The following is a 23,464-nucleotide window of genomic DNA, read 5'->3' on the forward strand; positions in this document are numbered from 1 at the left end:
AAAACCTTTTTAAATTTAAGATTTAAAAGATAACAGCGATATCAGAGAATGTTTTACTGTAAACGTCACTTTTCTACTAGGTCTGTGTACTCTGGGTCAGCTCCCTGTCAGGTGGAACACTTGTCCCTGCCTCCAGGTGGCCACTGCACAGAATAAGGTTGGATTTATGTGAGTTCAAATTTCCGATTCAGGATGTCAAATGGGCATGGCTGTCAATACGTATCACTGTCAGCCGCTTGACATCTCCTTTCCCTAACTTTTCTGCTTAAAGTCTATATTAAAATACCTTTTATAAAAATCTGTAAGTCTGCTTTATACTGGCTAGTCAAATAGAATCTTTCCAGTTATTTAAAAAGTGGGATGACTTTATCCCAGCTTCATGTAAAAGAAGAGAGGGCTAAACAGAGGCAGAGTGAAACCAGGTGCCCTGTTGCTGTTCTATTTCTGTTGCTGTGATAAAACACTGACCCAAGGGGAGGATAGTTTCTTAGTCTTAAAATTCTAGGCCACTGTCTATCTTGGAGGGGAAGTTCATGCAAGAACTCAAAACATCTAGCCACATAATATCCACCGTGAAGAGCAAATAGAATAAATGCATCTGTGATGCCTGTTTCCTCAGCTACCTTTCTCATTCTTTTTGTAGAATAGAGCCCCCTGCCTAGGGAGTGGTGCTGCCCACAGTTGGTTGGGTCAATCAACACTCAAGATAATCCCTCCACAGGCATGCCCACAGGCCAACCTCATCTAGACAATCCCTTACTGACATTCTCTCTTCTGAGGTGATTGTAGGTTGCATAGGGTCAACAATGAAAACTAACCACCACAGATGCCATTGGTGTGACTTAACCTCAAATGTATAAGACTCCCCAGTGCCCAATGCAGAGTTGGAGGCTCTAAGTTTTCATGTTATTTATGCATGTATTGACTCTCGTGGGAGGAATATGCACTTCTCACAACATGCAAAAGAAAGTGAGAGATAGTAAAATCATTCCTGATGCCATGTACTGTCTATGGATGGAATTCAATTCATCAAGCTTGGTGTCAAGCAGGCAAGTGCCATTAATTACCAACGTTTTCCATGTTTTTCTCTTTCTGACTTTCAATGCTATCTTTCTCCACTGAAATCAGACTACCATCACTCCTAATTATGTCTCATGTTGGCCTTCTGGGATCTCTGCCACCAATGTGCTTTGCCTTATTCAGCCCTTTCAGAAATTGTTCGTCTTGGATTATTTTTAGTGGGGCCACTTTATTTGAGTGTAATGAATCATGTATTGAAGGGCTACTCCTGTACCACACTGTGTATGCGGGATGGAGTATCTGGGAGGCTCTTCCCTATTTAAGGACTTTGCTGTTCAGCATGAGTGCTAAGAGGGACCATAGGACAGCATGCGTCTGCTCTCATAGCTGTGGTGGCCTCCAGGAGTTTCTGAAGCACAGATTAGAAAGGCCACTTATGAGAATGAGGTAGGGCACGGTGGTTAATTAATTGTGACCTCCATGAAAATGTCAGTAGGTAGTAGTCATGGCACTAGGTGTGCGCTCTGGGATGTGGTCATAGAAAGCCATATGTACATAGAAGAGTGAGAGAGGAGGTTAGATGCAGGAATAGTAGAGAAAGAGACATTTATCATTCGTTCATGGGCAGATGTAGTTCTTCAGTGGTTTCTCAACTCAAGGAGTTGTTTAAATATGGCAGATGCTATCATCCCAAGCCATGTTCAACCACATACTCAGAGATTTTCAGAGTGAGGAATAGAGAAAGGAACATATTTTCCTCAAACTGGCAGTGTGACTTGTGCACTAATAACTGATTGTAACTTCTCTCTAAGTTGTGAAAAAGTTCCAGAAGATCAAAACCCACTGTTTTACATGTGAAGCTGCCACAAAGTTTATGTAGTAGATTCTGAAAACTTACACTATGATAAACATTTACAGATAACTATTTACATTGTTAGCACTTTGGTGCACTTAAGACCTAAAGATACACAGGACAATGCTAACTGTTTTATTTTATTGTTTATTATGTGTATTGTGTTTGGTCCACATAGATGTCTGTGCACAAAGTGTGTGTCTGGTGCCCACCAAGGCCGGAAGACGGGATCAGATTTACTCAAATTGGTGTTGTAGAGGTTTGTAAGCTGCTATATTGCGGGTTGGAATTGAACTTGGTTCTTCTGGAAGAGCAGCCAGTGTTCTCAACAATTCTAGTCCTAATGTTGACTTCTTAGTTGCTCAAATTCAATTTTTAAAAGTCATTCACAGAGGTAAAACTGCATGTATTTCAGAAGTCTAAAATTCCTGAGAAGTTGTTAAAGATGCAAAGAAATATCTAATATAATACATTCATAGTCAACAAAGAATACTATGACTATTTATTTATATCAGTAAGGTTTCTTTTATACTCATCTCATGGGTTCTAAGAAGAAAAAACCCCACATAATTATAGTAAGTCCATGTGAAAGACCTATGCATGTGTGCACATCCATGTCCACACATGCATGCATACACACATATACACACACTTTGCACCCAAAACAATTGTGAATATGGACTCTGACACATCATGTCATATTTGGACTGTTCTTTGGAGTAGGAAGAAAATGTTATTCACATCCTGCTGACTGCTGAGCCCTGCCTATGAAGGTGGTCTCTGCTATTTCCTGAGCCCTGCCTATGAAGGTGGTCTCTGCCATTTCCTGAGCCCTGCATATGAAGGTGGTCTCTGCCATTTCCTGAGCCCTGCATATGAAGGTGGTCTCTGCCATTTCCTGAGCCCTGCATGTGAAGGTGGTCTCTGCCATTTCCATGGGCCTACCTAGAACAGTCACCTGACTTCCCAGTTCATTTGAAAGAATCATTTGGCTTCCTTTTCCACTTCTGTTTAGTCTCCCCATTTTGGGATTAATCTAAAAGCCTTCTCTGAACTACCTTGTATCGTTTAATGCTGGACGGTTTAGAAAACTAATCCCACCCTGGAAAACAAGGCTCCTATTTGAAAAGAGATAAATTATTTATTGATCTTGATTTTTGGAAACTTTTAGTGGAGCTTTTTAGACTTAGTGGGACTGCAAAACAAATAAGTCACATGAGTAGGAAATAATAGTGACCCAATTTCTTCTAAGTCAACAAGATGATCTGGAAACAGTTCTTTCCTGTTACTTAATGTTTTAACACGAGTTTTTCAATTTCTTTGCTTATTCCTAAATAGCCTAGAAAGCAAGGCTATGGTAAAAGTTGAGCGGTTTTCTCAGGAATTTTTCAACAAAATAGAATGACAATGCATTATTTTAAAGATCTATATTAGTCATTACTTGTCACATCTGAAAAGTTTTAACCAATTCTGCCATTTCCTATGTCTTCTCATCTTACTATATTGCTGGGTCCTTTGCTGATTTAGAAAAGATGTGTGTGACAGGAGTCAGAGGCTGCAGCCCAGTCACAGCCATGTAAGGAGCAGTCTGTGAACAAACCAAAGAATCCGAAAACTAAGGTGTCAAGATACAGTCTCTGAGTAGGCAGCTTCGAACTGGGGAGGCACACCTGCTTTGAGGTTTCAAGGCTGCCGACCCTTCCTGACCTTGACTCTGAGCTGAGACCTGGTCAAGCAGCAGCTCTTTGGCTTCTGCTTTAAGAACTGGAAAATCCAGGTAAGGCATCTGTGGAAACTATATCACAGTTCTATTAACTTCCTATCTTCACTCTTCTGATCTGTTTATTAAAGGTCATCTTTTACGCTTGATTTAGCAACACACATACTAAAACTGGACGGAGTCGGGGATATTGACATGGCCCTTGCACAAGGATAGCACACAAGTTTATGGAGTGTTCCATGTGTTTAAAAAAAAAGACATCTGTCATAAATGGACTTTATAAGACCAATTTAATTTTGTTCTTTAGTGTACTGAGTTAACATCCTTCTATTTGGACCAGGAATATCAAATTTCCCCAAATCCGACTTTACATTTTTTTCCAGTACAACTCTTTAATAATAATTTATATTTTTACAAAACCTGCCAGGTTTTTAAGCTGCAACAGGGAAGGACAATCCTTCCAGGAGCTTCTTAGAATAAAACATGAAGCCACTAGTAATTACCCCGAAGCAGTAGAGATGAAGGAGAATCGCCCGAGGTGTCCCCCCTGCACAGCACTTTACCTCCAGCAGCAAATGGTCCAGCCAGAACAAGAAATCATTTAAACTCGTGGTTGAATTCTGCCCTCTCAATGAAAAACTTTCATGTATTTAACATTTACATTTACTTCCTTAAAGCTATTCTAATAGTCTCACTCCTGGGAATAAGATTTCATTATTTTATATGAAGGCACGGATACATTTTCTTCCTTTCTCAGGAGTGGTAATAAGCTGTCAGTAAGTGTCCATCTTTGCCATTTCACCTGCCACTTCTCTGCAGCTTCCTCTTTCAGCTCACGGCAGATGTCTGCCATCATATGCGGCACTCTGCAGCACCTGTTTCTGCCACAGGCCACTGCCATTCTCGACTTTCTTTAGGAAATGAGCTGTTTTGCTTAGTCAAATCTCATTATTCTTTCCATAATTGTCTTAGATTGCATCTCATTACCAAAGAAGAATCTAGCCTTCCCTGGTAATGCTGCTGAAGACACAACTAAGGTGTCTTTCTATATACTTTAAGCAATGCGTGTCTCTTAAAAGGAAAAGTGTGTGTAACTAATTACCTCACTCTTTATCCCCTTTGCCTCACAGATTAGGCAGGATCCATTCCTGAGTTCAGTGGTAAGATCTAAGACACATAGCCTTCTCTTTGAAAGCATTCCCATTATTAAGACGATAAAGCCAACTAACCAGGGCCAAGAGGGGCTTGCGGAGACTGAAGCACCAACGAAGGACCATGCATGGACTGGGCCTAGGCCTCCTACACAGATGCAGCTGATGGCAGCTCAGGTTTCATGTGGGTCCTCTAGGAATAGGCGCAGGGGCTGTCTCTGACATGGACACTGTTGCCAGCTTTTTGGTCACAGGGGAAAAGGTCACACTCATTCCCGTTCCAACTTGATGAAGTGGGGTGGATGGGAAGAGGGATCCCCTTTACTGAAGAACAGGGAAGGAGGAATGGGGGAGAGGCAGGGAGGGAGAGACCAGGAAGGAAGAAGCAATGGGGCTACAACCAGGATGTAAAGTAATAAACAAATTTTTAAAAAGAAAAGAAAAAAAAAGATAGTGTGTGTGAGTTAATTAGTCTAAAGCTAGAGCCTCTCGCAGCACTGAGCAATACTGGTTCCTTTGGCATAACCATAGCTTATTGTTTGACTCAGACATGTTTATTAGATAAAATTAATTTATATTGTTTTATATGTGTATCTGTGTGTATGTGTGTTCCCATGTGTGAGGGCACACACAAGTGCATTGTCTGTGTATGTGTGTCTGTGTGTGCCTGTGTGTCTGTGTGTCTGTGTGTCTGTGTGTCTGTGTATAGGCTGACATTAGAACTGTTCCTAGACTGTGCTCCAACTTATTCACTGAACAAGCTCTCTAATGTGAGCTAGGAGCTTTCCAGTGGGGCTAGTCAGTTTAGGCAGCTTGCTCTGGGCATTTCCTGCCTGTGTCTTCTGTGTACTGCGGTTAGGTGTATACCGTGTACACCTGTCTGCCATCACTGTGGTGCTGAGGGTCAGAGCTCTGGCCCTCACATTTGCACAGCAAGGACTTTACCTATTGAGCCATCGACCCAGCTCAAAATTTATCCTGGTTTTAACTGACAGATCATAGTGGTGTGTTACCTTTAAGCACAACATTGCAACACAAAAATATATAGAATGCATGAATAAAAAGCATGTCCACTAATGTTTTTATCATGACATGTTTGAAGTCTACTGTCCATTTTTAAAAATTATACAATATATTATGACTGGCTCTGCTCACACTGCTAAGGATACACTCTCAAAGTTTATCACTCGTATCTAGCTGGAATTTTGTGTTCTTATTCGGCAGCCCCCTTCTCTCACCAGCCCTGTTAACCCCTAGCCTCTGATAAACACCATCATCTTTGATGCTTTCCTAAGCCAACTTACCTAAATTTCACACATAAATGGCATCGTAAAGCACTTCTTTGTGCAAGGCTTATTTCAGTTAACATCACGCTCTGCAGGTTCATTCACAGCACTGCCAATGAAGGAGAATTTCTTCAGCACCTGCATCCTCTGCCAGCCTTTATAAAGTTCCCCATGATGATCTCTGTTTTCAGGAGAATGGGCCTACATGGGGTCACCGCTTTCATTTCAAGAGGTCTTTTAGTGCGTATTTAGTGACAACAGCTCTCAGCTTTGGGTGTAACACGGAGATGACTGTGGAGACTCAATGAAGTGACTTAAGGGCTTGAGTTCAGGGCGCAGTCACGGGCCTCTTTCCCCTTGGTATTGAAGCCTTAATGTCACTCGAGCTCATCTGCATGCATTTATGTTACAGTTTGCTTTTCCAGAACAATACCTAACTCATTACTGCCACACCAGGACTCTGTTTATGTGTTGATGAATACATTTGTATGTAACATATATGTAGATAACAACAAATGACACAAAGAGGTCATGACTATGAAAGAGAGCAAGGCAGAGTATATGGGAGAGTTTGGAGGGGAAAGGGAGGGGTAAGTGATCTAATTATATTATAATCTCACAAGCAAAACTAATAATTAATAAAACCATCCTCAACCTGTATCCATCCCCGTGTGTGAAAGTCCGTACTCAGCTGCTTTTCCTGTGCCTTACTTCTGTAACTATTCCCTTTCACCCGTACAACTTTTTTTTTCTCATCCACCTATAGAACAATCTAGACATACCTAACAGCCTACATACTCTGAAAAATAAAATAGCCAACCACAGAATTTCTTCCCTGTATTGTCTTTCCCCTAACCCATACAGCCAACTCTTCTATCCTGACTTTCTTCAATTTCCCTGCCCTGCTTGTTTAATAACTCACTTGTGTATTGAACATAGGTTTTCTGCTTTTTGACCATTTTCATCTCTCTTGCTTCATGACTTACTTTTCTTTGTTTATTTTCACTTTCTCATCAGTTTGGGATATATTATTACTGTCTAGGTAATCACATTTCATATGGTTGGTTAATAAGTATGAATTCTGTGCTAGAATCTCAATATTAAGGATAAGGAAATGAGTATGAGACATAACCCATGCCTCAAACCTTTATTATATGTGGCCTTATGGACCTTGCAAAATAATGAGAAAATAAGACAAGGAAGAAGGTAGGTAAGACAGATGAAAGACAAAGTTGAGGAAAAAGCAGCAGGGAGGATAAGGAAGAGAAGAAGGAGCCCTGGGTACCACTGGAAAGATGTCCTACATTGAAGTCAACTCCATCCACTTCAAGTAACTAACTGTTGAGTAAAAGTTTTATGCAGCAGAATACTAACGGATAAAAATGACTAAAACACATCATATGCATGAATGAAGCATTTAAAGAATAATAAATAAATAAGTATTCAAATGTAGTAATCTGTATTGGTAAAATAATAAGTACTAAGACAGCAGAAATTAAAAAATATATATTCTCTGATGATTTATTTAGGAATAAATAAAAAACTCTTGTCGTTAAATAAAAGCTGTAAATAACAACACATAAGGAAGAAAAAATGTGTTTCCAAATGACAAAGCACAAATGGAAAAAGAGGGAATAGTATGGATAGCAGGAGAGTGTCTGGTAACATGGAGATATGAACAGAACTGGACTTCCGGGCTCACATGACGCAGAAGCCAGAGCCCTCCGTCTGAAAGACTGTGGCCTAGAAATGACCTCATGTGCAGTTCATCATTAGCAGCACATGGAATAGATGTGTTGCTAAGGGGGACAAAACATATTTCATGTCCACTGGTTGGTTTGTCCTTCATATAAATGCCTGTGAGTAAGGGGTGTGTGTGTGTGTGTGTGTGTGTGTGTGTGTGTGTGTGTGTGTGTGTGTGTACATATATGTTACCCCTCAGGTTTGTAACAGTGGACTTAAAGCTGCTGACTAGGGCACCTGGCCAACTGTGCCAAACTCACTTATTACCATGTTCTTCTTAATTTTAGCTCCTTTCAAACAGCTTCAGGAAAATGTCAACTGTTAATAAAACAGAAGCTGCCTAAGTAAAAATAGAGTATTTTAGAGTTCGAACTCTAATTGTTAATATGAGAGGAAACTTTGAAAGGCCATTTTCTTGACTCACTACCAACGCTGGCTTCACCAAACCTAACTTGGCAGCAGTTGGTTAGACACGGGTAACTGTTGAGCAGTTTCTTCATCAGAAAGACAGGACGTTTGTGTTCATTCAGTTAATTAAGAGTTTCAAGCTATAGAAATGGGGAAAAACAGACAGAACTAAAAGAGAAAAAGGAAATTCCTGTCATGTTAAGAAAATGCAATGATGCTGTTTCCTAACATGACAGAACAACAGGTAAAATAGCAAAAACAAACAAACAAACAGACAGACTGGGGCATCACCAGACAACCTGACCAAATCACCAAGAAAGTTACATGCAAAAATTGAGGGTTTTCAATGTTGTAGAGAATTCTGAGTGACTGCTCAGGTTTGTAATGTTTAACATATGCCCAGTAAAATCTGAAAGCTTTGTGTATGCTTTCAGAAGACAACCTATATACAAGTCACAGAGGGATGACCTGAGACATTTTTCATAAGCTCATACAAAGTATTGGAATTGAACCAATTTTTATCATTATTTATATAATACAATCATTATATATGTATGTAAAAATTCACATGGATTCGCTTAGCTTGGGTTCATCGTCTTTTCACTTATAAAAATACATATCTTTCATGAAGATTCTCCTCCCAATACTAAAAAACACAAGAATTATGAAAGCTGCAATACTTTTAAAAGCCTAACTATTTACTACTGGATTTTAACACAAACCTAAGTGAGTCTTCTTTGAAATCCAACAAAATGCTATGAATTTCCGTTCTGTGATCCCAACTGAGATTTTTTTTAAGTGTAATTTGTGAGCCTTTTCTTTGTAACAGATCAATCCATGCTAGAAAGATTGAAGGTGTAAAATCAGCTTCTGCCTCAGTGTCCTTTGCCCTCCATTGTGTAGGGCATAACTTTGGAACATTTGTGGGCTGGACTTGGAACCCCAAATTCTGCTGCCCAGTCAACACCTAGTGGGTACCACTGGTCATGAGTGTCCAGGGCCGGCCTCCAGCTCTGCTGTTTCCTCCCATCACTCTGTATCAGTGGCTGTTCTGTCGGAGAGGAGGCTCGGCCAGCACCACCCAGCAGCTGCCTCACCCTCACATGTTGACCCACCGCCTTGTGATCCATGGATACAGTAGATAACCATCCTTTATCAACTGGAAATGTTGCTGGACTTATCCCAGAAACTGCTTTTAGGAAAGGATGACCAGTGGTGTTAATTATAAGAGTGAGGCTTTAATTTTCCCTAACAATCTAATACCATGAATATCTTCCAAAGTTTTGTTAGCGCACTCCTCATGTGGCCATTCTCAGGAAAGTCTGTCTTTGTTTGATAATCATTCCTACTAGGTTATACATTTTTTTTCTAGCTTGCTGTAAACATTTGGCTCAAAGTTGGACTAAATAATACTAAGGTGGCAAAGAATAAATAACACAAAATACCAAAAAACAAACAAACTGATTTTAAAGCATTTGAAAATTTCATTTAAAAAATCAGAAATGTCCTTGTTAATCACCTAGACTTAAAGTATAGCTAGGAATCTTACCCTGGCTTTGTATCATTCACGACACAGTGGTAGGTAAATGTTCCAAACATCTGAACTCCTAAAATCCCATACAGAAGGAGGAAGAAAAGGAGGAAAATTGAAACACTCCATATCTGTTCTCCTGACCGCCTAGGGAAAAGAGGAAAGTTAGATAAAATAGATTAAGTGCCACCCCCCCCACCCCCAATCCCATAAACACTCCCCCTTAATGTATGCACCACGCCGTACTTACTTTAAAATGTTTGTAATTCTGGTTCTTGGCAGTTCAAATCGGAAATAAATCCTGAAAGCCCGGATCATAATGAGTGGCCGTGGAATCCGCAGCATGCCCCAAGGTGACATCTGATCAACTATGTCAGCTATTTCAAACACCTACGGATGAAGAGATGCACGCGCTGAGACTTCCCCTTGGCATTGCTTACTGCCATGGGATGTATTGGTAACACAGGAATGTGCACTCTGTACCTTAAACTTAGCCCCACTTTGTATTCCATCAACAAGCACATCTCTACATTGTAGCTACCTTAAGAGAAACAAATATGAGTAGGTGGGTGGTGCATGCCTTTAGCCCCATCACTCAGGGAAGCAGAGGCAGACAGATCTCTGTGAGTTCGAGGCCAACCTGGTCCCATGAATGAGTCCAGTACAGCCAAGGCTGTTACACAGAGAAATCTTGTCTCAAAAAAAACCAGAGAGAAAAAGAGAGGAGAGAGAGACAGAGAGACAGAGAGAAAAAGACAGAGACAGAGACACAGAGGAGAGAGAGACAGAGAGAGAGACACTGAGAGAGAGACAGAGCCAGACTAATGAAAATGCCCTAAATTTCCATTTTCTAATTCTTCAAGCCCTACTTTTTAATCATGAAATAAAGTGCCAACTTTTGAGTTATTTCTCACTAGTAGTGTCTTTGAATATCTAAAAAATGAAAGTACAGGAAAAGTGTTAAAATATTATTAAAATATGGAAAACAACCACTTCCTAGAAGAATCAAAACAATAATAAAAATCTGTTTGCCTAACATACAATAGTTACTTAAATGAGTATGCGAGGAGAGACCAGGCCACTGGAGAGCTGCGCTTCCTCAGAATGAGGAAGGGAGCCAATCAACGGCCACTGTGCACAGCTGGAAAGAGGAAATGCACATTTTTATTCTGAACCTTTATTATTAATTGATTAATGAATTGTGTGTGTGTGGACGTGCATGTGCAATGGTGCCTAAGTAAGAGGTCAGCGACACCCTGAAGGAGTCAGTTCTGTCCTTCCACTGTGTGAATCCCAGGGGTCTAACTCAGGGTGGCAGACTTGGTGGTAAGTGCCTTGAGCCGATGGACCATCTCACCAATGCCTATTCTGAATCTGTTAGAGTGGAAGAATAGAGATCCAACTTAGAATGTTCTACCAAAAGTTAACATTAATGCGCTGATCATTTAATTTTTGTTAGAAAGGTAAATATCATGTCGGCTGCTTAGTAGAATCAAACTAAAAAAAAAGTCAAATCAAATAGTGAGCAACATACTGACTTTTCTTAAATGTAAAATCATGCCTGCAAGGATATATGAGACTGAATTAGAGTATTTTTCATTAAAGTTCCCTGTGAAGGCTTTTTCATACAACTTTCTATTTACTATGATAAAGAATTTATATTTGTAATGTATTCGGTGTTGACTAATATCTATATCAATACATAATCTGTTTTTAACGAGGAGTTAGTCACATGGGAGACCAGAGCATAGAATTTTTAAATACATTTTTATTTAAAACATATATATCTCACTCTGAATCTTTTATTCTATTTCAGTGACAGCATGTTTATAGTTGTTTTCAGAGGAATAACTACCTTTAACATTTATTTTATTTCTGGCAAGAAGTCACAAATTTAATCAACAATAATTTAAATATTGCAATTAGAATTTCTATCTATGAACATGTAAAATAAACAATGCAGCAAATTACAAAACCAGACTTGAAGTATATTCTTTAACATTTCATGATGAACTTTAAATGCAAGATGATGCTCTTTTTAAAACATCTCTGTACGATTTAAAAACATTTAATTACCTGTAACACGAGAGAAACCCAAAGGCAAAAGACCATGAATCCATCAAAGACACACCAGCGATCCTTCACATAGGAGCTGTCACCCTGAAAAGAAATCCACATACATTGTCAGGCAAAATAAATTAAGTGTGTGTGTGTGTGTATGTGTGTGTGTGTGTGTATGTGTGTGTGTGTGTGTGTATGTGTGTGTGTGTGTATGTGTGTGTGTGTGTGCATGTGCGTGCGTGTGTGTGTGTGATGCATATATATTTAATTCTGTATTGAAACAGTCAAACGTTAATCCAATGCAAACCATCTAGATTTTCTTTAATCACAATGAAACAGACCTTCAAAAAGGGCATTTTTAGCACTTTAAAGGGAGATTTTAAAAGGCAATTTATTGATGAAACATGAGGATTTGAAAAACTCTGAGTTCAGGATGTTAAAAGGAAAGCATCTATTTGTTCCCTTAGCCTCACAAACTGAACATGTGGTGACAGAGGCCAATAATCACTTCAGGTGCTAGGGCAGCTTGTCCCCTAAGGCTAGAGCACACTATAGGCAACAGGAACCCTCTGAAATTGCTTGACCCATTATTGATAGCAGGAAAAGTAACCAGGGAGTAACAGTGAAGGAAAAAATGTCCTCAATTTGCAAGGAGAAGATATGTTGACTTAATAGAGAAGATACTGTCAAAGAAAAGGAACATGTGCTGCTTTCATTATTAATAGGGCCTCTACTCTGAGGTTAGAATGTATATCTCAGTCAAATGGTATTTGAAAAGAGAATTTCCCTCTGGAATAACAGAGTGTCAATAAGAATGGAGGGCAGAAAGTCTTGGGCTCTGGGTAGAAATTGTCATGCTTGTGAAGGAGGATATGAGTTATTCGAGACTTGTCCATCAGTTTGTATAAAGGTAAACAGTTGAAGGCTACTTACTAATCAATTTTCTAGTGTAAGAAATAATCTGAAAGTGTCTTGCAAATATTTGACAAGGAGAGATACCAAATGCATTTGCAGGAATATATTCTGTAGTCACAAATGACAGGCACTGGAAGCTTCACGAGCATGTGATTTACTGTCCTGTCTTCCCCGAGCCCATCTGTTATGCCTTAGCATGGTTATTTATTACTCCAACAGTGTTTGGTAGATGCAAGCTGCTTTTATCTAGATCTATTGTCAGATGAGAAACAGACAACTGAGATTCACTTAAAGAATTCAGACTACAATACTTGGGATGATTTTCAGCACCTCCAATATGCATAAATTCCATTGGCTGCTCCTTTCTTTAGGGATTTGGTCAGCTGGAGTATTCCTCAGGAGAGGGATTGAGGAAAGCAATTAAAGAAAATCTCAGGCACAAATTTGATCCTGTTACTCATCGGTGGAAATCTATCACTAATCTTCACTGACCAAAGAACATAGTAGGGATTCTGAAACATGCAGGGCTCTATAAGAACACAGTAGGAGCTCTGAGGTATGCGGGGCCCTACAAGCACACAGTAGGGACTCTGAGGTATGCAGGGCTCTACAAGAACACAGTAGGAGCTCTGAGGTATGCAGGACCCTTCAAGCACACAGTAGGGACTCTGAGGCATGCAGGAGCTCTGGCTCTATAAGAGGCCACCTGTCTCTTCACAAATCCTTGCCAGCTGCTGCCTGAGCATATCGTATCCGCCACTTCCAAATCCTCAGGCCAAAGTACCAGATGCTCCGTGTGTGTGTGTGTGTGTGTGTGTGTGTGTGTGTGTGTGTGTGTGTGCGTGCGTGTGCATATGTGTGCATGCATGTGTGCATTTCCAAATACATAAATACATCCTGCTCAATCTATGTAATATTATTTGCATGTACATGGTTTTGGAGCAGGAAGGGCACAGGAGAGGGTTTAGAGGGAGAAAGGGGGAGGGGACGTGATGTAATCATAGTATAATCTGAAAAAAAGTAAAAGGAATAAAAAATTTAAATGACACAGATATTCATGGCATTACTCTACACCTGCAGATAAATGCAGACTCCACCCCTACAAGTGAGCGAAGACAGCATCCTTTGCAAGGTGTTGTGTGTGGAGAGACTGGAGGACTGAGAGGTCATATCATACTCTTGGCCAAAGCATAAAATAAGAAAAGTATTAAAAGCAAATTTTTAGTAGACAGGTGCGTGGTTAATGCTTTCAGAACTTTTGCAGATTTTAACTGAAGACAGCAAAGCAATTTGTTTGACCAAATGAGGGTTTTCAAAACATCTTTGTGGACAGACATATTTTTATTTTGATATTTTTATCCCTAAACTGTCTATATTTGTCATGCAGCTATAAAAACAAGAGAAACTCATAAATATGAGACTACTAAATAATAAATTTAAATTAATATCAAATTTATGTTGACAGGTAACATTTTGCTAACCTTGGAGTTCACTAAAACTTTTATTTTGTGTACAAGAATGGAACGTCAAACCCAACTTGCTCAGACCTGTCTGCTATGATCTACATGTTGAAGAGCTGTATGGTACCAAACGATGAAGCTATGATTTAGGTTTAATGTTATAAAATCAACAGTTGGCGCCACTCACATAACTGCTGCAACCTAACGATCAAGGACGAGGATAATGAAAATAAATGAAAAATATTTGAAGTTCGGTTCAAGACAACCAGATCTCACATTTAACAGAAGCATCAGCTAGCATTTAAACACAAGTTTTAATGAGCTATGATGTTCTGATTACTTCAAGATAATATTAGCAACGCAGAATAATTAGAGTTGACACCACATGTTCATCTGCTCTAATTATTCCCAATTAAAAACAGAAATATACTTACCTGGTTTTTCATTTTTAATTTGTCATTTCTTATAGATTGAAATCATAAAAGTTTTTTTGAGCTTAGTAAACAGTTAATCATTCAAATGTTAGTAGAAGTTTAAAAAATATTAGAAATACTGAATCTACAAAGTTTTAGAAACAATTAGATAGCACAGTCTCTAGACAGGACAATGGAAGGAACTCCTGGGCCAGCATCTTCCATGTCCCCAGTCTCTGGACATGTTACTGCAATAGAATTAGGACCTTGTGGCAAAAAACAGTCTTGATTTTTCTTTCTTTCTTTCTTTTTTATTATTTTTATTAAAACTTTAATTTACTTTTATTTCTCAAGGGTACCAATCAGATGTTCTTATTCTTTTCTTTGCAGTTCCCAGGTTCCTGTATCTCTCATTTTTCTCTTTTTTATATCTTGAAAACAACCCAGGTTTATGAAACCCAGATAAATGCCACTATGCTCTGACTTTATCATGTGCCATTTGTCTTGTGTTCAGTACATCAGCCAATATTGAAGCACCTCATGGAGGGCGCATAACCACAGCAGACAACAGCATTAGTTCCCTAGGTGGCACAATACACCCAACGCTGGACTCATGAGTCATATGCTTAGAACAAGTAGCTCCTTCACAGGTGTCACGGGGTATAAAGCTTTGTACTTTATAAAATGAAACTAACTTCAAAATACTCTTGTGCGACATTATTAATTTTTGAAGTTACGTTCTTTTAAAATTTCAATACCAATAAAATAATAACGCATTGTATTTAGACATTCACATAAAAATATTACTGAGTTGGTTTAAATATTGAAGGTTGTTAATTGACAAGAGAATGCTCACCTTGACAATGCCCCGTATGTGCATCTTTCCTATCATCTCGGCCGTGTAGAGAAACATCAATAAAGTGTCCAGGGTGAAGGTCAGATACTGAAGAGGAGGATAGTGCTCGAAGGTCATGGGCGTGTTCATGCACACTGAGATGACGCTGATGATGGCACAGACGCGCAGCAGAGAGTGGACCCACTGCCACGGAGGCAAGAGTTACTGTGTGGCACCACGCACGGAGGCCTTTGACTTACTTGCCTTAGAAAGCACAATATTTGGAGGGCATAGCACTCAGGTTAATATAGTCCCTTAGTGCAGGGGTTAAGAACTGAGAGAATATCACATAGCACACTCAATATTTTCACATATTTTATAGTGCTTACTTCTTAAAGCAGCTCATCTTCCACATGAGCATAGCAGTGTTCTGAAAGGTTTAAGAAATTTCCTGACCGGATAGTTTAGTCTTTCTATTAAACTTAGTAGGCTAAGAGTTAAGATGCTTTTAGGTCTAGATAGATGTTTTACGTTAATAGAGATGAGATATGATAGATATTGATCTTCATTCAGAAATTTAGGCCCAACAAGTTAGGAAAGATGTTTACTTGAAGTTTGCCAAATACAAATAGCCAAATCACCATGAATGTAACATTTATATAATTCCTGATTGTCTTGTGGTTCTTCCTGCTGTATGTAGTTTATTTTATTCATGTGTAATAATATAAAAGTATACATTAAAAAAGAAACATAATAATAATAATAAAAGAAACGTCCCTGTGATTATACATTAATAGGAGCTAAACCCAAGGCTAATTTGAAGGCCATCAGACCACTCTGTGGAAAATTCTGGTTCTGCGACAAACTGCATCAGTGTACTCACAATGAACCTGGAGTGACTTTTTTTTCTTTTGGCATTATGAAGCACCCAGAATTCGCAGCCATGCTTTATTTACTGTACCTTCCCTAGTATCATGCAAAATGATCTATCATAGCAGATCATAAATGATTTTTCAAATGAATTGATCTTGAGCATAGGACATTTCTATATACAGGGCTTTAAAAATTATTGAATATAGCACCCCTACATAAAACACTTTTCTGGGCCAGTAAGATTGAACTTGCCATACAAACCAGGTGACTGGAGTCCTATCCCTGAAACCCATTGTTAAAGGAGATAATAAACTTCAAATAGTTGTCTTCTGACCTCTACTTCCACTTGCATGTGTGTGTGTGTGTGTGCGCATGCACACACACACACACACACACACACACACACACACACACTAAATTTTAAAGCATTTAAAAATCATTTCTAAAATCATCATTGTAGAAAAAAAGGTGCGTAGCCATCTCTCTCTCTTTTGTTTTTCAGAGAAAACACTTTATACATATTTCTTTTAAAACTTCTATACATATTTCTTTTAAAACTTAAAATTAACTTTTGTGCAATGCTAGACACACATCGATTTACTGTCTAAAGATTATAATTAACCCTAAATTAAGAAGAAGAAAATAAAAATAAAAAAAAATGGCTGTATATTTAATGAACATGCATACAATCTTTCATTAGAAAACCAATGCCCAGGATAAAAAAGGTTAATTGTATCTAAGTGCTAACCTCTCAGAATTAATATTACTACTGAATTACTCAGTGTACAATTTTTGAACATAATTTAAGTATTTATTGACTACCATCATGGACATACATATTTTGTATCTGTGCGTGTATGTGTGTGTGTTTGTGTGTGTGTGTTCATGTTAATTAACTAATTTTATACTCCTGTTTCAGGGCTACAGTTTGATAACAGATGGATCGTGCAGCTCCTTAACCCAGCAAGCCTCTAAGCTGGAGATGAAGAATGATTGACAGAAATATGAGAAGACTCGGACACTTTAGGGCGATGAATGGATTCCAATATAACAATATTTACATAAAAACATAGCCCGGCAACTCCACACCACAGAGGACACACACATTTCAATGTATTTTAAGGGCTGATATACTGAAGTTTTCAAACATGAAATTAAAAAAAACCTTCAATAAATGCCAGAATATAAATTCATCCTTATATGGACTCCTCCAATATAATGGATGTAATTATCACGAGATTTAAGGAATAGGCTATTTCACAACAAACTGTTTTTGAGTTTGAAGAATTATAGTTAGTCATTAATAATTCCAGTTAGTGCCTCTGGGGTTGCACCCATAAGTCCATCTTCCAAAGTTCTTGGGAATTTTTGAATGCATTAGACATGAAGAGAAAGTTAGTGATAAGTTTATTTTGTAGTGCATTTATTTCTCTAAATATAAGTAGAAGAGCTACTATGCATCCAGAACACTCAAATAGAAGTAGAGTCAATGCATAGGCAGTTTGCAGAAAGATATTACACATATATGGCTGCCCCTCAATATCTGTCCCTGCAGCAGATGCTCAAATGTGAGAGGTCCTGGGTACCTCCTACAAATGGGTAGTGTTTATATAGAGCTTACATATATAATCTGGTACAGTTTAAATCACCTTAGGATGATTCATAATACTTAAAATTATATAAAATCCAGCTTACTGATCTCTTTCTAAAAGAATTAGAAGGAAAACAAACACACACGTTCATTATAGATGCAAGTTATCTTCAAATATTTTCATTTTGTGGTTGCTCAAAAGTGGGTACAGAACAGAGAACTAACTGTCTCTGTGTGTGTCTGTGTGTGTCTACCTGTGCAGGGTTAGTTGACAAATCTAAAACTGAGTCAGTGGAAAGAAGAGACGTTTATTCTGTCTGTTTGAGGAAGAGGCAAGTGAGGAGGATGAAAAATTCAGGTGGCCCTAATGGACAAGGGGTTTTTAGCTTGTTCAAGGGGATGATATAGGACCCTAAGGGCCAGACCGTATGAGTAAAAGGTATGAATACCAATAAGTCAGACAATACAGGATAGCAGAAGGCAGCTTCTAAGGCTGCAGTAGATCATATAAGACACAGGAAATAGGTGGTTGCTGGCCAGGAGAGAGGCTGCCCACACAGAGCTGTCAGTGTAAGGCAAATGCATTTTAGGGAGTCCCAGGGATGTTTCAACAATTGAAAAGCAGAAGGATGATGTCACTAGAGAGCACAATATACAAATATGAGCTGACTTTTGAAGTCTCCCAGGAGCAAGCTAGCCAGGAGGAAGCCAGCCTGACCATCCTTGCCCTGGTTAGGAGAGGGGCAGCCACTGAGAGTGCCCCAGGTCAGTTTGTCTCATTAGTCCACACTTGAAACCCTGAGTTTAATACGGGAGCCATTCCTACTTTGCTGTGTGTAGCTGAATTCCCAGGACTTAAGAGTGAACTTCCTGGCTCAGCCCCAATCGCTATGCCCTACAAGCATGTAGTGATACACGGCACAGCAGTTCTCCTGTCATGCTCAGCATGCATGAACTTGTGAGACACCAGGCACATGTTCTGAGTCACAAGGTTGGAGTCCAAGTAGACTCTTTGGAAATGGAGAGTGTCTCTTCCACCTTTTCACCTAAGTAATCACCGTTGAAAGTGATATAAAGAAAACATTTGGTTAAGAGTGGTAGGTCATCTTGGGTCATCCTGGGGGGTGGTATTATCTCTAGACTGTGTGATCTGACACTAGTGTACCCATAGTAGGAAAAGGGTGGGAAGGCAGAGGACACACCTCCTTCACTGTCTATCTCCCTGTGGGAGACACTCACAGCAGCTCCTCATCTCTTAAATTGGAGTCATCCCCAACCCAACCACTAGACTCTGAGATCCATTCCCTTCCCTCTGAAGCTCAAACAGGTAGTTAAAGCCAACATAAAATTTGAATTTATGAATAAAATTCCTTTTTTTTTCAGGATGCACTTTTCCAAATTTCAGAAAGGCGACTTACTGGCTTATTAATCCAGAGTATGTCAGCGTTGTCTGACAGAGATTCATCGGGACCAAAGTCAGTAACCGGCTGGGCTTCCACCCTGGAGCTCTGCTTCCTTTTGAGCATGCTGAAGTTAGCCTTGCAAGGCAGGTACAAAACCACAGTCTGGCAAAAGGAAAAGAGAATGCTTTATTAGCCACCTTCTCTCCATGCCAAACGTGCCGAGTCCTTCAAGCATGAGTTCTGCCCCGGTAGATCAGACACATGCTCTGTCATGCTGAATATAACAAACACACATACGTAGACACAGAAAAAGAACAAGATGAACTTGATATAGTAAAATCCAATTTTTTCCTTCCAATCCAATAGATAACCTTATGTATTTCATAAATAGCTTAGAGCAACTGGTATAAAACAGCCTGAAAAAAATGTCTTGTCTCACAAGGAACACATATTGCTAGAAATGTCTTTGCTTCGTAGGGCTGCAACCATGGCCATGACAACAGGGATTTCCCCTATCATTTTAATGTGTTAGTCACATGCTTCCCATAACCCCGAGATGACCTCCCAATGTCGTCTCTCTCAGGAGGGCTGAAGACCACAGAGAAGAGGGAGGAAGCTCCAGCAGTTGGAAGTTCTGACACTGTTTGAACCCATGACCATCTAAAGTCTCATTGTTCCTCTAAAGTCAGTTCTTCTTCAACTGCACTTGAAGACGGAGCCGGGACGCTGGCTTGCCCCGTTTCCACAATTCCACACTGTATACACCCTGTTATATACGTCACCACCCTATGGGCCCTGCTACTACCTTCTGAAGTTAGCAGATACTTAACAAGGGCCTTACTATCCATCAAATGACAACTAAGCACAGCACGATATAAGAAGCGTTGTGGTCAAGACACGGGTGCCTTGTTTATCTGTTTCTGGTTTTTCAGACATTATTTTCCTCTGGCTGATTTGAAACTGTGGCCATCTTTCTGCTGCTCTCTTCTCACTTCTTTGCAAAACTGTATACAGTATAAACATTACATTGGATTCAGCCTTTTACAAATGTGGCAGCACAGTAAGATGTCAATGCGTTCTAGATTTAAAGAAGGAAGGAGAACCAGATGGGACTGAGTCTCGAAGAAAGGAAAGAATGTGATGAATTTAGATAAGCTTCACACATTTAGTAGCGGCGTTTTATTCAATTTTAAAACTGGACTGACAGGGTTGAGTCTTGCTGTATAGCCTCGCTTATTTAGAACTTGTTATGTAGACAAGGCTGCCTTCTAACAGTCAGGGATCCTGCTGCCTCTGTCTCTCAAGTACTGGGACCACAAGAGCTATCATCACGCCTGGTTCAGAAGAAATACTTGATGTTTTATGTATGCATAAGAAATTCCAGCCTTGAGGGAAGTGACAACTTAACCAACTAAGCAAACGCGAGTTTGAGAACAAGCCAAATACGATTATAAAGCTCCGAGTGTCGAGAGATGGGCACGGAGCGCTCGGCACTCATAGGAGCACAGCTGAAGGCAGGCGACAGAAGACTGCACTCACCAGGCAGGAGATGGCAAAGGAACCGTAAAATGGAGCCATCTCAGTACCAGGAAAATCCACTTACTCATTGCCTGATGCTGCAGGGAGGTAGAGGAAGAAAACTCATCAATGCATAGCTCCCCTTAGACAGAAGAACACAAATGTGTTTTTCAAGGAGTGTAAGTATATGCACTTGAAATTTTCATCGGGAAAGAAAATATAATACAGTTCAGAACAAAGAAAATTTGAATATTCTTCTCTGTGTTTGATGGTCCACTTCTTTTCGCTATATGCACCTCGGTCCTTCTGAGAAGCCGACTTTCTATAACATTCCTGTTCCCAGAAGAAATCAAGCTACTTGTCTTTAAAGAGTGCTAGGTATTTTTGCAAGCTGTTGCTACTTTGAACACAGAATTTAAATGTGGGCTTTGCAGTAGGTTTCACTAATTAATTTTATTTTACATAATTGGAGTTAGAGACTCTTGACATCTCATGTAAATGTATGCAAAATATTCAAATAATGCTTATTCTCTGGTTTACTGTGGGGTGTGGGGTGCACATCTGGTAACCTTAATTTGAGATATCTCTTGAATGGCAAGCGCTTACTTATGCAGAGAGTGATTGCAAAATATTTTTTTAAATCCTTTAAGATGACAAAGGAGGACTAGAATGGTTGCACAGTGATGTTAAAATATTAAGCAAAGTTTTTAGAGAGACTTAACTCCTCTCAGTTTTCCACAGAGACAGAGGTGGATGGACATGTGAATTCAATGTGCCTTTTATTTCCAATATCCTACCGGAAGAAAAAAATGTCTTTTGACTGGTTACCTGCAGAAATATACATGCTTTATCAAGTATCCAGTTGGCTATATTTGATACATCCAAGCAGTTAGAGTCTAACTGAACAGCACCAGCTTCCACTCATGGAAATGCTTTTCAACTGGTGCCAACACATCACCAAATCTGAAATGATCTGTCCAAACTCCAAAGAATCACACCTTAAGACTTCTGAAGTAGCTCCAGAATCACTGCAAGTTGAGTAGCACATAAAATACTCAAGCAAGCTGGGTATGGTGGTGCATGCCTGTAATCCCCGCACTCAGGGAGGCAGAGACAGGGGGATCTCTGTGAGTTTGAGGCCAGCCTGGTGGACAAAGCGAGTCCAGGGCAGACAAGGCTACACAGAGAAACCTTGTCTCAAAAACCAACAGGGTCCATACAGATCTGCACCAGACGGGGTCCTAGGGATTAAAGAAGAGGACATCTACCTCATCTCTAATCCAGAGTCAATATTCAGTTGGTAGCCTGCCTGTAAATAAAAGTTTAATTTCTTTGGGGAGTCTCTCTGGGGAAACAAATTACTTTTAATGGTAGGCTGCATGCCCAGCAGTAGATGGCCAACTGAAAATGAACTCAACAGCATCTTTGGAGGTTTCTTGTCTCATAATGTTGTGTCAGCGCTTTTTCCTTTCTTTTAAATTTAATTTCATTATGATCCCTTAGATGTCTGTTATCTAATGAGAGACAAAAACAGATGAATCTGGATTCAGAGGTGAAGGTGAAGAATACAGGGAGAGTAACCATTATATGCTAAGTGAGAAAAATAATCTATTTTCAATAAAAGGAAAAACTTCAAGCAATAAAATACATTCAAGTCTCAAATGTACAAAAAATTTTCATATAAATCTACGGCCACTGGTTTTATCAATTTTCGTTTGCACTCAGTGTTGTTGAATACCTGTGTTCATGTTCAGTCAATATAACAGAGCACAGAGGACTTTTATGTCCGTGATAAAGACCTGTGTGGATATTTAAGTATCCTAGGTGACCTCTCTATCTTGATGTAAATTGTTTCTGTGTATTTTTTTTCTTATCACTATTATGTACTAGTAAGCCAATATATCTTTTTGTTTCTAGAAGTATTCTTGATAAGGCAGTGTGCTAGGTTTGAAAGACGTGACTTTCAAAAGCCTTTTGCACTTATTACAAGTTGATGTTTAGATAGTTTAATATTGGGATAGGTCGCATCATCTCTTACTCAGAAAACAGCAACTCAGCAAGAAAACATATTCTGCTTAGCTGTTTTCATTAAATGGTTAAAGTACAGTTAACCTATGTCAGCAAGCTTAATGTATTGCCATCTTTTCCTTATTTATTTCTGCCCTCTTTTCAAATTTAAAATGGAATTATTCAGTTTTGTTGTTTAACTATGAGCTGTTTGCAACACTGGTTCAATTTCTTTTCTTGGAGCTATAGGACTTGGAATTTGAAATGTTGTATCTTCTGAATATTGGTTTACAAGATTGTCTTCCTCTGTCTACCCCAGTTGCTTTTCTTAATGCCTTCCATGTCTGTTACCCACAGCTAATGTCTCACTACCACTGAACCATGTTGCCTGATACAAGGCAACAACACAGTTCAACTTGACAGAATTGATGGTGGCAGATTGTCTCTGTTTCCTCTTGCTGCTCGGTTCCGAATCCTCCAGGTCCCAGACACACTCATCTTACGCCTCAGCAGTGGCACCTTTTTAAAAGACTTATTTAGTTTAATTGTGTGTGAGAGTGGCTGTTTTAGCTGCATTTATTCTGTGCACTGCATGCATATCTGATGCCTCCAAAAGGCAGAAGATGATGTTGGATTTCATGGGACGAGAGCTTATAAACCAGTTCAACTGCTTATA

At 39.3% G+C, this 23,464-nt stretch overlaps 1 protein-coding gene across 1 annotated transcript in view; it reads right to left on the reverse strand.

Annotated features, from left to right (window-relative positions):
* The window catches only part of Nalcn (sodium leak channel, non-selective), a 297,987-nt gene that overhangs the window by 257,031 nt on the left and 17,492 nt on the right, over positions 1 to 23,464 (reverse strand). Inside the window, exons 2-6 of the mRNA XM_051161012.1 lie at positions 19,279 to 19,425; positions 15,418 to 15,600; positions 11,789 to 11,872; positions 9,963 to 10,102; positions 9,731 to 9,859 (exon numbers count right to left, since the gene is read on the reverse strand). Coding sequence (XP_051016969.1) covers positions 9,731 to 9,859; positions 9,963 to 10,102; positions 11,789 to 11,872; positions 15,418 to 15,600; positions 19,279 to 19,386 — 644 coding nt within the window. The 5' untranslated portion in view covers positions 19,387 to 19,425. The remainder of the gene's footprint in view (positions 1 to 9,730; positions 9,860 to 9,962; positions 10,103 to 11,788; positions 11,873 to 15,417; positions 15,601 to 19,278; positions 19,426 to 23,464) is intronic.

Source organism: Acomys russatus, chromosome 18 (genome assembly GCF_903995435.1).
Source record: "Acomys russatus chromosome 18, mAcoRus1.1, whole genome shotgun sequence".
NCBI classification, from domain to species: Eukaryota; Metazoa; Chordata; class Mammalia; order Rodentia; family Muridae; genus Acomys; species Acomys russatus.